At 36.9% G+C, this 13,155-nt stretch overlaps 1 protein-coding gene across 2 annotated transcripts in view; it reads right to left on the bottom strand.

Annotated features, from left to right (window-relative positions):
• LOC110093261 (mitochondrial outer membrane import complex protein METAXIN) overlaps nt 1-12,899 on the bottom strand; it is a 64,308-nt gene extending 51,409 nt beyond the window's left edge. For both annotated transcript variants that reach the window (XM_020818091.2, XM_020818092.2), the window contains exon 1: nt 12,654-12,899. In XM_020818091.2, coding sequence (XP_020673750.1) covers nt 12,654-12,819 — 166 coding nt within the window. In that variant the 5' untranslated portion in view covers nt 12,820-12,899. The remainder of the gene's footprint in view (nt 1-12,653) is intronic.
• Between the last annotated feature and the right edge of the window lie 256 nt (nt 12,900-13,155).

Here is a 13,155-nt window from a genome sequence, read left to right as displayed (position 1 = left end):
TTTAGAATCAGCATGAATTTTATAATTATTTATTGTTCTGTTCAATTAGGTGTGCCATTTCAGGAGATGAGCAGCAAATGCGATAAGTTTTATATGAATTCGACTAAAATTCAAGACTTGACAAGATAAATAACATTGGAATGATGCGATGCAAGAGACTTGATATGCATGATGATTGACATGAATTGTGGGCTTATACACAAGTTTTAAACAGAGGAAAATTGTGGAAGAAAATAGACTTATAAACACACACAAACATACTGACTCACAAGCACACATATATGAATAAAGACGGGTCAGTCACAAAATGATAGGGCATAAAATTTTCATTTTTTTAAGGGAATTGGTGTAAGAAAAGCAATGAAGACATCCTTAGCTGCAAGGGCATTTCTATAAGGAGTTTCAGCTACGGTCATAGGTAGTCTTCTAGGGGCAGCAGGGTAATCTAGCAAATTTATCCAACTAGGAGAAAGATGGTCCTTAACAGGGAAGGACAAGAATATATAGGACATAATGGGGAAATCAGGAACGTGATAAGACGATGGGTCCTGACTCATAACCATATTGGGATAGCCCAAAGAGTCACTAGTAAGTATGGGACTTAAAAGATAGGGTAAAGTGTTCAGAACAGAAGTGGGCACAATAGTTAGAGAGATGCCCTGAGGGTATGGGCTAACACTCTCTCTAACATTAAAGTCGGTACGAGGAATGGTGAGATAAGTCCAATCAAGAAAGGCACACCCGTTCCAATGTGAATATAAAGGAGCAACTCCTAAAATAGATTCCAATAAAACACGAGGAGGCTCATTTTTCCAATTATACTCAGAATCATTCATATTCAAATTACTGTCCTCCAAAGTCATGTTAATAATCTCAATAGGTTCAGGTTTTGTTATAACCCTAAGATCAATGGATTCAAGGTCAACTAAATCGGTATTTGAATTGGGTAGTAAATTTAGTCGAATCATTTCCAACTCGAGATTATCGACATCACCATCAGAATTATTCAAGATTAACTCAAAATTATTTGGGGTCAACTCAATAGGAGATTTAAATAAATCAGAATTTTTTGAATTTAATTTCAAAGCGCTCAAGGTCATATCAATTTCCTTCGAGATCAACTTAATATCATCCAGACAGACCTTATCCAAAGAGATATCCTTGAGGAGACTAGGATCAGGGCGGGCTAAGGTATCAACGTTTAAAGGTTCTAAATCTCCAAACTCAAGGTTTAAGATCTGCAATGAGTCTAATTCAATCCCTTTAGTTTCATCCTCAAAGAAGTCCTCGTTATCAGTGATATCATTTGAATCTACAAAATGGATGCACTCAGTTTTAGATTCAGGAGACTTTTTCTTTGCAATGCAATTTTTGGTTAAAATTAAACTTGCAGGGTTAAAGATTGGGGATACCAAAGGTTGGGTAGCCTTAGAATCCTCACTAATTTTAAAGGTGGTAAAGTCACCCATGTGGTGAGTTAAATCAAGCTCCACCACGTAGAGAGGATGCATGCTCAGACAAGGTGGATTGGGATGGTTAGGAGTCGGCTCTAGTGGGGAGTCATATGGGACCGATCCAACAGAAGACCCAATATAAGGTCAGCCATCAAGGCTAGGTGAAGACCTACAGGGTGGGGCAGCAACTCTGAAGTTACTAAGGGATGGGTGGTCTCAACCACAGTGATGTCCATGGGTTGTCCCGACAAAAGAGTCAGGGTGGTGTTCCAGAAGAAGATTACTAGGTGTTGGGACCACTACGTGAGTGGGAGTGGTATGTCGGACAAGTTTAGGACTAACTTTAGAGGTAGGGAAATGAGTAACTGCCGCTCGGTGAGGACTATGAGTCACGATATCAGATTGGAGTGTAACAGGTGAGTAGGATTGATTTTCACGTGTAGGGTTCTTGAGAATGGTGTACCCTAAAGTTTGATAAACAAGGGGTGACATAATCTTAAAATCAAATGGTTGGCTAAAAGTAGGGAAAAGATATTTTAATCCAAGTTCATGTCTCATATCTTTTCAATTGGAAGTAGGGTATTCACCACGAGACTCTTTATGATATTCCAACCTCATCCAAATTTGACGAGCACTACCGTTCAGGTGAGACTTAGCAATGTTAACCTAGTGGGACTTAGGAATATCACGTGATTCAAAATAGTCCTCTAATTGTCTAACCCATTCCCTAAAGTAGTAAGGGTCTGAGGAACCATCAAAGGTAGGTAGACGATAATGTGACTCTTAAGTGAGGTTGTTGTGGCTTAGGCTCAGATCTAGGTTGATAAGCGGAGTGGGGCATCTTCCAACTAGCATGATCGACCGAATCGGGCACGTACCTAGAGTGGGGAGAGTCAACATGTTTCTCCTTCATGGTTTTAGTCATAGAGCCCACTAGATTAACAAGGTCATCCAACTTCTTTTGAAGTCCTATCGGGTCCATTGAGAAGTGCTAAGTGATACCTAAAGAAGATTGGGTGTAAAGGACAACACTCTACAAGGAGGAAACATAATTATGACTCGCTATAAGGTGCAGGAAATTACTGGACAGCAAGCTACAAGAGAGACTTTAAGTGATCTAGGCAATTAGGATGGTTGTTGGGTTAAGGACATCACCTAAACACTTAATCAGACTCACCTAAAAGTCACTAGATGGTGCAGGAACAGTTTGAACAACAAGCTACAAAGGTGGTTTAAGAAGTATAGGCAGTTAGGAAGGTTATTATGTTAAGGACGACACCTAAACAATTAAGAAACCAGACTAACATTCACTAGATATGTGCAGGAATGATGTGGACATCAAGCATAACAGTAATTTAAACTAGGTTAAATGATATATGCATGCAACAATACATAAGCATGGTTATGCAAGCTCCTAGGATGACTTCTAGCACATGTAACGCATGCTATCCATGCTCTGATACCAAGATGATGTGAAACCAAACATGCAAGGATGATTTAGATTAAGGAATTTGCACGCTTAATTTTAAAAATCACAATAATTATATTTTTATATTGATTATAAGCGACTAAAAAACACAAAAAGAGTCATAAGACAAGCTTAGGCTAGATCACATGCATAAGAGTTAAGATCATAAAACAGTCAATTTAATCTAACGTTGCATGCATGATTGATTTTCAACAAATAAACCATAATGTTAACAATAAGATTAGTCCCTAAACAAGGATTCCTCACTAAACTCTCTAACTTACCAAGCTTTAGCGGAGAGATTAGCACAAGTCTTTATGATTTAATTATATCCACAATTGAAAAGCGACTAGGAAAGTAAAAGAATCGGAGAATGAGTTTACCCAAAGAAGAAGAGGATGCGAAGCTCGGGTGTAGTAGTTTAGGGCCTTGAGAAGGGATGGACAACAGCACAACCTTTATCAGCATTAGGATAGCAATCATGAGGAGCTTTGGAGAGTAGACAGCGAACTCCCTTGGGAAGGATTCTTCGGACAACTAGTTGCAACTTCTGGACATCAACTTCAACAACAGGGACAGCAGTTTGACAACTTCCGAGTGGTGGACAGCACGTGGACTTGATCCTGGGATCCTGGAGCAACAACCTGGAGGTTCTGGACAGCACGACAGGAAATTTTGGGCTGTATTTCAGCAAGGAATTCTGCTGTAGTTTCTTGGACAACAACCATAGGAGGGCTTAAAGCAACGAAATTGTTGATTTCCCTTTGTTGGAATTTCAGGGCAGAAAGGGAGAATGCCTAGGAATTTGCGAAAACGGGTTTGGGAGAAAAATTTCGGGTGAGGAGGGAAGAGGAAAGCGTCCACATTCAACGAATGTGGATCTTTGCATTGAATGTTGATTGATGACTCCAAATTTGAATTATATCCATTGGGGAGACTTCCTAAAATAGTTTTATTAATTAGGAACATATTTGGAAATAAAATTAATTTGAATTCAAATTAATAAACTTTCCATATTAATAATAGGCTAAATTAGGAAGGTATTGAAGATGCAATTTGAATTTTGAAATCAAGGGGATTGTGGGGGAGGTGAGATTACTTTGAAATCTAAATTAATTCTAATTGAGGGCTTAAGTGGGGCGGCAGCCAAGGGGAATTTAAGGGGCATTTAATGAGAGTCTATGTGGCAAATTGGAGAAAGAATGAGGCTATAGAGGGGTCGGCCGTAGGGTGAAGGATTTGATGTGTCTAGGTTCGACGTATGGCCCCGAGAGGATTTAATTAGGGATTCTCATTAAATCTAAAATTGATTTCATATTTAATGTAATTAGAAGGTTTCATAATTTAAGTTTATTAATAGGGAAACCTTTGAAATTCAAATATAATTTGAATTCAAATGAGGCAACTTTCCAAATTAATAGTGGGGTAAATTAGGAAAGTAATTAAGGTTGATTTGAATTTTGAAATTCAAAATTCAAAGATCATGGGAGGGAGGGGTCAGTGGCTAGTGGAGGCTAGGGGAGGCTAGGGGAGGCCGGAGGTGAGGCAGCCTTGGGGGAGACCGGCGGCGGACGGGTGAGGGGAGGTCGGCGGCTTATGGAAGTGGTGAGTTGGCGGGTTAGGGAAAGAAAGAGGAAGGGTTTGGAAGATTCGACCAGCGGCAAGGGGTCTTGGGCTAGGTGGTCGGTGGTGGTAATCAAGGAAGAAGGAAATACTAAGTACAAACCACGAATCCCGGAATCCACCGACGACTGACGGGTGATGCAAAGCCCTCTCCTAGGGTTTCTCCTCTCAAGAACTCACAAAAAAGATCAAATAAGAAAAGTTGGAATTTTTCATTCATAATCAGCATTAACTCAAAATACAATAGAACTAGCCTATAAATATGCCTCATGAAAAGAAAACAAACAATGACTAAAATGTCCTTCGGACTACAACACCACATGAAACCCTAGGAGTAAAATGGAAAAAATAGAAATATAAAATAAACTAGTACATAAAACACATCAAAAAAAAATAAACTCCATATCGTAGCCGCTGATCTCTAAGGTCCTCATCAACATGCCTTTCAACAATAACAATAACATACATTAACCAAAGTAGAGTCCTTGCATAGCCATTCAGCCCAATGATCATAATACTTGAGAGATCAACAGCTAAGATTTTGATTTGATCTGACATTAAAATTACTAGCTTCAAATATAAGATCTACTGAAGATAGTACGAACAAGAAAATTGAGGGCTATTCCCCCTGTAGAAAGAAGTTCTTTAGAATTTTTCTCCAAAAACTATTGATTTTTAACCACAAAAAGAAGTTTATTCAATCATTTTGAAGTTAAAAAGTCATATATGCCCCAAGTTTATGTAATTCATCCAATGGGCCCACAGAGTAACAAGTGAATGACACTTAAGTTGCAAGAGCATGTCAGTGCCAGTATTAGAGACTTGTTCCTAAGTTGAAGAGATACTTTAATAGAGATTTGAACTTGGAATAAGTCTTGCTAACACTTGCATATACTTGCTTCTATGAGTTGGAAGTTCTTACAAAAAAAGAGCCATTACAATAGATGTGATGCATTCATGATTTTTGTATTTTTATTATCAAACATTGAACATTAGTTTTTCATCTAGTTTTATATTTTTTTAGCTATTCAATGATGGAAGACATCCAATGATCATGGTAGGTTGTGGTTGGGCTTGGTAGACCTTGGTTTGCTAGCTTGTTTGGGTCCCTTGGACTGCTGCTGATTCTCGAGTTGAGCTAATGGTTCTCGGTTTTGAGCTGGTGTTGATGTTGGGAGGTGGTGGTTGTATTGGTGTTGAGCTATATTTTCAAGTGCTAGCTCATTAATTTTGAGCTCTTGGTTAGCTCATAATGACCTGAAGTTTAGTTCAATTATTTAAGTTTAGTGGAAGCTCATTATGGTGGAACTTGCCTCTTCTCCTCCCCTTTGTCTTCTAGGTTTCCTGTGCTGGTTGTTTTTCTCATGCCTTGCCCCTTTGGTTCCCGTGGCTGGCTGCTTGGTTCCCGTGGCTTCTCTTCTCTGTTTCTTGTACCGTATGGGGGCTAATGTGTTGTGGCTGTTGGCCTTTCATTTCCCTAAATCTAATTGGTTTAGTTGGAGGTGCTATGGCTGTTTGGTTCCCCTCTCTTGCCTATATATAGATGTTTTTGGAAAGAAAAGGTTTGAATATTGTTGAGCAAAGTCTCTAAAACCTGAGGGTTGTCTTCTTCTTGGAAAAGCTTGAGAGCTTGTTCCACTTCTTTCTCTTCTCTACTTCGTCTGGGCTTCTTACCTCTTCTTCTCTACGCAAGTTCAACCCCACATGTATCTTTCTTCTTGAGCTTCCTAGTGTTGTTGGTTGGCTGATTTGGGAGCATTTGCAGGAGTTTGGTTGGACGTTTAGACCTTCTTACTGTGGTGGACCATCGGTTTGCTAGCCCTAAGCACATACTTTACTTTACCTACATTCGATGCATGTGAGGAAATCGTTCTGTCGGTTGTTCTGAGGATAGCGTTATTTTATTTTTCTTTTGTTTCGTTGGATTTCATTTCTCGTTTTTTTCATCGGTTTTATGTTTTTGATGCATCAAGTTTGGTATCAGAGCAAGTTCTTATCCTTGGTTGGTGTGTTTTTGTTGGTTTCTTGACCTTGTTTGGTGGGTCTTTTTTCTAAAATCTAAGATGGCTAATAATCCGGGGGATTGGCAAAATCTAATGCAACAATTGAATCATTTGCAACAACAAATCAACACTATGGCTGAAGCAATTGCAAATCTAAATGTTAATAATGCTAATGCTAATCCTAATGTTCAAACTTCTGAAAGTGAAGAGGAGGTTCATAGAAATCAAAACAGACAACAAAGAAATTGGGATCATGGGATTAAAATAGATGTTCTTAACTTTGAGGAAAAGCTTCAACCCGATCAATTCCTTGAGTGGGTAAAAATCCCTAAAGAAATGCAAGTTTTAATTGATGAGTTTTCTGAAATAACACCTGAAGAGTTGCCAATAGGATTGCCTCCAATGCGAAATATTCAACATCATATTGATCTAATTCCTGGAGCCACTTTGCCTAACCTTCCTCATTACAGAATGAGTCCATCTAAATATGCTAAACTTTTTAAACAAGTGACTGATTTGTTAAAAAAAATGTTTGATTTAAGAAAGCTTAAGTCCCTATGTTGTGCCTGCTTTATTAACGCCAAAAAAAGATGAAACATAGAGGATGAGTGTAGATAGCAGGGCAATAAATAAAATTACCATTAAATATCGATTTTCAATTCCTAGACTGGATGACATGCTAAATATGCTAAGTGGTGGCAAAATTTTTTCTAAAATTGATTTGAGAAGTGGGTATCACCAAATAAGAATAAGGCCTGTGAATGAATGGAAAACTGCTTTTAAAACTAAAGAAGGCTTGTATAAATGGCTTGTGATGCCTTTTGGGCTTTCAAATGCTCCGATTACTTTTATGAGAACTATGAATCATATTTTGAGATATTTTATTGGAAAGTTTATTGTGGTTTATTTCGACGACATTTTGATTTATAGTATTCATCCTTTTGAACACTTAAATCATGTGAGGCAAGTGTTGCAAACTCTAAGAGAACAAAAGCTTTACATTAATCTTAAAAAATGCTTCTTCATGACTTCGAGCTTGATATTTTTGGGTTTTATTGTTTCTGCTGATGGAATAAAAGTGTACCCGATAAAAATAGAAGCAATTCAAAATTGGCTCACTCCTAAAAACATAAGTGAGGTGAGAGAATTTCATGGCTTAGCTTCTTTCTATAGAAGATTTATTAAGAACTTCAATTCTCTAATTGCTCCTATTACTGATTGCTTGAAAAAAGGAATATTTAGGTGGACACCTCAAGCTAAAAAAACTTTTGAATTCATTAAAGCAAAATAAGTCAAGCTCCCATTCTTAGCTTGCCAAATTTTGAAAATATTTTTTAAGTTGATTGCGATGCTTCTCATGTTAATATTGGTGCTGTGCTTAGTCAAGAGAGAAAACATATTGCTTATTTTAGTGAAAAACTGAATGACGCTCGTTCCAAATATTCTACCAATGATTTGAAATTTTATGCTATAGTTGAAGCCTTGAAATTTTAGAGATGTTATTTGATTCAACGAGAATTTGCCCTAAATACTGATCATGAAGCACTTTATTTTTTGGGCTCTCAAAAAAAATTGAATAAAAGGCATGCTAAGTGGGTTTCATTTTTGCAAGAGTATACTTTTCATATCAAATATAAAAATGGCGTTTTGAATAAGATTGCTGATGCTTTAAGCAGGAGATCTCATTTGTTGGTAACTGTTTATCCAACTATTACTTCTTCTGATTTTTTGAAAGATACTTATGCAAGTGATTCTGATTTTAAGAGTATTTTGGATTCTTGTCTTGCTTCTGGAACTGATCCTTCTGCTCAGTTTGTTATACATCAAAGTTTTTTTGTTTAAGGGATATAGACTTTGCATAACTAAAAACTCTTTAAGAGAACAACTTGTGAAAAAAATTCATGGTGGGGGTTTGGGTGGATATTTTGGGCAAGGGAAAACTGTTGCTTTGGTAGAAGAAAAATATTTTTTGGCCTCATATGAGAAAGCAAATTGCTAAGCTGGTAAAATAATATAAAATATGTCAGGCTTTTAAGGGAACATCATAAAATGCTGGTTTGTATACTCCTCTGCCTATTCCAAACAAACCTTGGGAGGATATTTCAATGGATTTCGTTTTGGGTTTGCCTGTTACTATTCAAAAATTTGATTCTGTTTTTGTGGTGGTGGATCGCTTTAGCAAAATGGCACATTTTATTCCTTGCAAGAAAACTTCTGATGCTTCTTATATTGCTGATCTGTTTTTTAAAGAAATTGTTCGTCTTCACGGTGTTCCTTGTACTTTTACTTCTAATCGAGATGCTAGATTTTTTAGTCATTTTTGGAGAACACTTTGCGCAAAACTTGGAGCTACTCTTCAATTTAGTAGTGCATATCATCCTCAAACTGATGGGCGAACTGAAGTTGTCAATCGAAGCTTAAGAAATTTATTAAGGTGTCTTGCTGAAGAAAAACATCCCAATGGGATTTATTATTGCCTCAAGCTAAGTTTGCTTATAATAATTCTGTTAATCGTTCCACTGGTAAAACTCTTTTTGAGATTATTTATGGACAACCTATTCCTCACATTTTAGATAGAAACTGCTTGCCTTTACCTAACAAAATTAGTGCTGAAGCTTTTGAAATTTTTGATCACATAAATCGTCCAACAGCAAGTCCTTGAAAAACTCCAAAAGGCTAATGCTAAGTACAAATCTGCTGCTAATTAACATCGAAGAGAGGTTATTTTTAATGAGGGTGACTTGGTTATGGCTTACTTTCGTCGCCAACGATTTCCTATTGGTACTTTTAGAAAGCTAAGCAGAAAGAAATTTGGGCCTTTTCGTGTGCTTCGAAAATTAGGCATAAATGCCTATCTGTTGGATCTACCTATTTCTATTGGCACTTCTCCTGTATTTAATGTTTCTGACCTTTCTTTATATGAAGGAAATTCTGACGATTATGTGGAAATTGAAACTTTGTCACTCTCCACTTCTACGGCAAAAATTGAAGAACAGGTTGAAGATATTACTGATGTCAGAATTTCTAAAACAAGGCATGGTGAGCATAAGAGGTTCTTGACAAAATGGAAAAATCGTCCTCTGACAAACTGCACTTGGATGGATGCTAATGAACTAAAATGACGTCATCCTGATCTTTTTCAGAAAGTTACTGAAACTTTCTCATCCGGAGATGAGACTCTCCCACCAGGGGGTAATTGATGCATTCATGGTTTTTATATTTTTATTATCAAACATTGAACAATAGTTTTTCATTTAGTTTTATATTTTTTTAGCTATCCAATGATGGAAGGCATCCAATGATCATGGTAGGTTGTGCATGGGCTTGGTAGACCTTGGTTTGCTAGCTTGTTTGGGTCCCTTGGGCTGATGCTGATTTGGGCTAATGGTTCTCGGTTTTGAGCTGGTGTTGATGTTGGGGGTGGTGGTTGTATTGGTGTTGAGCTATATTTTCAAGTGCTAGCTCATTAATTTTGAGCTCTTGGTTAGCTCAAAATGAGCTAAAGTTTAGTTCATTTATTTAAGTTTAGTGGAAGCTCATTATGGTGGAACTTGCCTCTTCTCCTCACCTTTGTCTTCTCGATTTCCTGTGCTGGCTATTTTTCCCGTGCCTTGCCCCTTTGGTTCCCATGGCTGGCTGCTTGGTTCCCGTGGCTGGCTACTTGGTTCCCGTGGCTGGCTTCTTGGTTTCTGTGGCTGACTGCTTGGTTACCATGGCTTCTCTTCTCTGTTTCATGTACCGTATGGGGGCTGATGTGTTGTGGCTATTGGCCTTTCATTTTCCTGAATCTAATTGGTTTAATTGGAGATGTTATGGTTGTTTGGTTCCCCTCTCTTGCCTATATATAGAAGATGTTTTTGGAAAGAAAATGTTGTTGAATATTGTTGAGCAAAATCTCTAAAACCTGAGGGTTTTCTTCTTCTTGGAAAAGCTTTAGAGCTTGTTCCACTTCTTTCTCTTCTCTACTTCGTCTGGGCTTCTTACCTCTTCTTCTCTACGCAAGTTCCACCCCACCTGTATCTTTCTTCTTGAGCTTCCTAGTGTTGTTGGTTGGTTGATTTGGGAGTATTTGCTGGAGTTTGGTTGGACGTTTGGACCTTCTTACTGTGGTGGACCATCAGTTTGCTAGCCCTAAGCACATACTTTACTTTACCTACATTCGATGCATGTGAGGAAATCGTCAAATCGGTTGTTCTGAGGATAGCATTATTTTATTTTTCTTTTGTTTCGTTTGATTTCAATTCTCGTTTTTTCAATCGTTTTTGTGTTTTTGATGATTGCTACTATTTGAATCGAGTTTGGTTATAGTGTTCCCCTTTGTTCTCCTTATTTGACTTTTCTTTCTAGTTTGTCTGCATCAAGATGTTACAGTTGATAGGCATTTTCCTACAGTGCATTTTCCTGCAGTAGCGATTTCTTTAGTTGAATGACACTTAAGTTGCAAAAGCATGTCAGTGCCAGTATTAGAGACTTGTTCCTAAGTTGAAGAGATATTTTAATAGAGATTTGCAATTGGAATAAGTCTTGCTAACACTTGCACATACGTGCTTCTAAGAGTTGGAAGTTCTTACAAAAAAAGAGCCAGTACAATAGATGTTAGGTTGATAGGCATTTTCCTAGTGCATTTTCCTGCAGTAGCGATTTCTTTAGAAATTTTCTCCAAATTCCCCTGCTTTTACTTGTTAGATATGATAATGTACAACTAAATCCATATATGTATTAACACCTTTAAGGAGGACGAGGACCGATCTATTTCTAACCTAAAATAATTACTTACAAGAAGAGATAACAACTAAGAACATTATTGCTTGTCAGGATAAACAAAACAGACCAATAAACTATATATGCTCACATAAAAAACAATAACCAAGAAATATAGACTTTTCTCAATGAAACAAACGTATTTATATATACATTCATACTTTTGAAAAAGTAAAGAATATTCTAAAAAAATTTATAAATGGGTTTTATGAATGCATAGCATTATCCACATTTATTTAAATTTGACAACTAAAGGCTAAGAGTGTTTCGTTGGACATGAGAATAAATTAAAAAACTTATATGATTTACCAACAATTATGCTTGGTTAAGGATAGGACATATAGCTATGGATCAGGGAGGGTTCCATAGTTGCACATCATATGCAGTGACTATGAATATCATGTGCATAAGTTTATGTTATGCCACTCAAATTTGGCTCCATGGGCCATGAGTTCATTTCTTTAATGTTAGAAGAGAAGGGTTTTGGAGACAATATAGAATTGTTTGATATCATTGTGCCATCACATAGCCCAGCAGTTGCCACACAAATCCATATATAGAATTAAGCATAAAAAATCTATGTCAATTAAGAAATAAGCCCGGTTTTGCAATTGGGACTTCATATCAAATCAACTCGGGTATAATGATATGTCTTAAATCCACATAAACATCTTACCCATCCTTTCTCTAAATCATGTATATCTTTCTCCAAGCAACTTACTCGAAAACTATTTGCTTGCCTGTATCAGTATTTGGTAATGGTATCTAGATGTACTTTCAAATAATAATCATTTCAATAAATTACTATTTGTTTTTTTGTGTTTCTTGTGAGTATGTAGCTGGGAACTGGGGTCTTCCGTCATGAGATACAAGAAATCAAATCTGATCAACTGAAAATGACACCTCACAAAGTTTATTAGGTAATCATAAACCAAGTTCACAAGCTTTGATATCAAACAGAAGAAGCATCAAAGCATTCTATCGATAAAAAAAATGTCGCACGAAAGAACACAGAGAAGTAATTAAACCATAACCTCGTCTTTAACCCAAGTTACACTAACAAATTATGCCGGAAAGAAGTAACAAATTAAAGTACGACCGCAAGCAACAAATTATGCCGGAAAGTAATGTCCCAATAGTGTCTAATCACGTGAAAGCAGACATGGCAAATCAATTGTTCAACAATTACATAAAGGAAAGCATAGCCCTAAACTGAAGTACGACCATAACCAACTAAAAAAAACAAGATTTGAAGCGTCTAACCATGGTTCCTTTCTTTGCTTGGAATAAAATTAGGAAAAGAAATAAGGATTAGAATATTTAAAAAAGACAAAATTTCCTAACCAGAATCAGGGTTCGTGACGTCGTAGAGTAGATTGAAGGCGATGTTCGCGAATCGGAGATAGAGATACACGGGAAGGCAAGAAGGGCAAGCCGTGGGAAGGCCAAAGCCGCCCTTCCTAGTCACTAGAACGAAGTTGCTGCTTCTATCTGCCTCCACATCGCTCATCGCAAAGAAAATAAACGTATAGTAGATTTGAGTGACAAAGCGAGTGGAGGGGTGGGGGAGGTGAGAATGAGCGAGGTTTATCACCGCAATGGTTTATATGGATTTATATATCTAGGGATTTACATTCATAACACTTTATTTAATGCTATTTATAAATCCAACATAAAAAATTTTAATATTATATATCTATCACTCATAGAATAAATATAAGTACATAAAATAAAATATTAAATTTTATAGGAATATATAAATGGTAAAAATGAAATATAAGAGTGATATATTTGATATTAAATTGTTATATGAGTGGTAGTAATGTAATATTAAAGTTTCGAATAT

Source organism: Dendrobium catenatum, unplaced genomic scaffold (assembly GCF_001605985.2).
Source record: "Dendrobium catenatum unplaced genomic scaffold, ASM160598v2 fragScaff_scaffold_1202, whole genome shotgun sequence".
NCBI lineage: Eukaryota > Viridiplantae > Streptophyta > Magnoliopsida > Asparagales > Orchidaceae > Dendrobium > Dendrobium catenatum.
The sequence above is the reverse complement of the archived record's forward strand: the minus strand, read 5'-3'. Positions and strand labels throughout refer to the sequence as shown.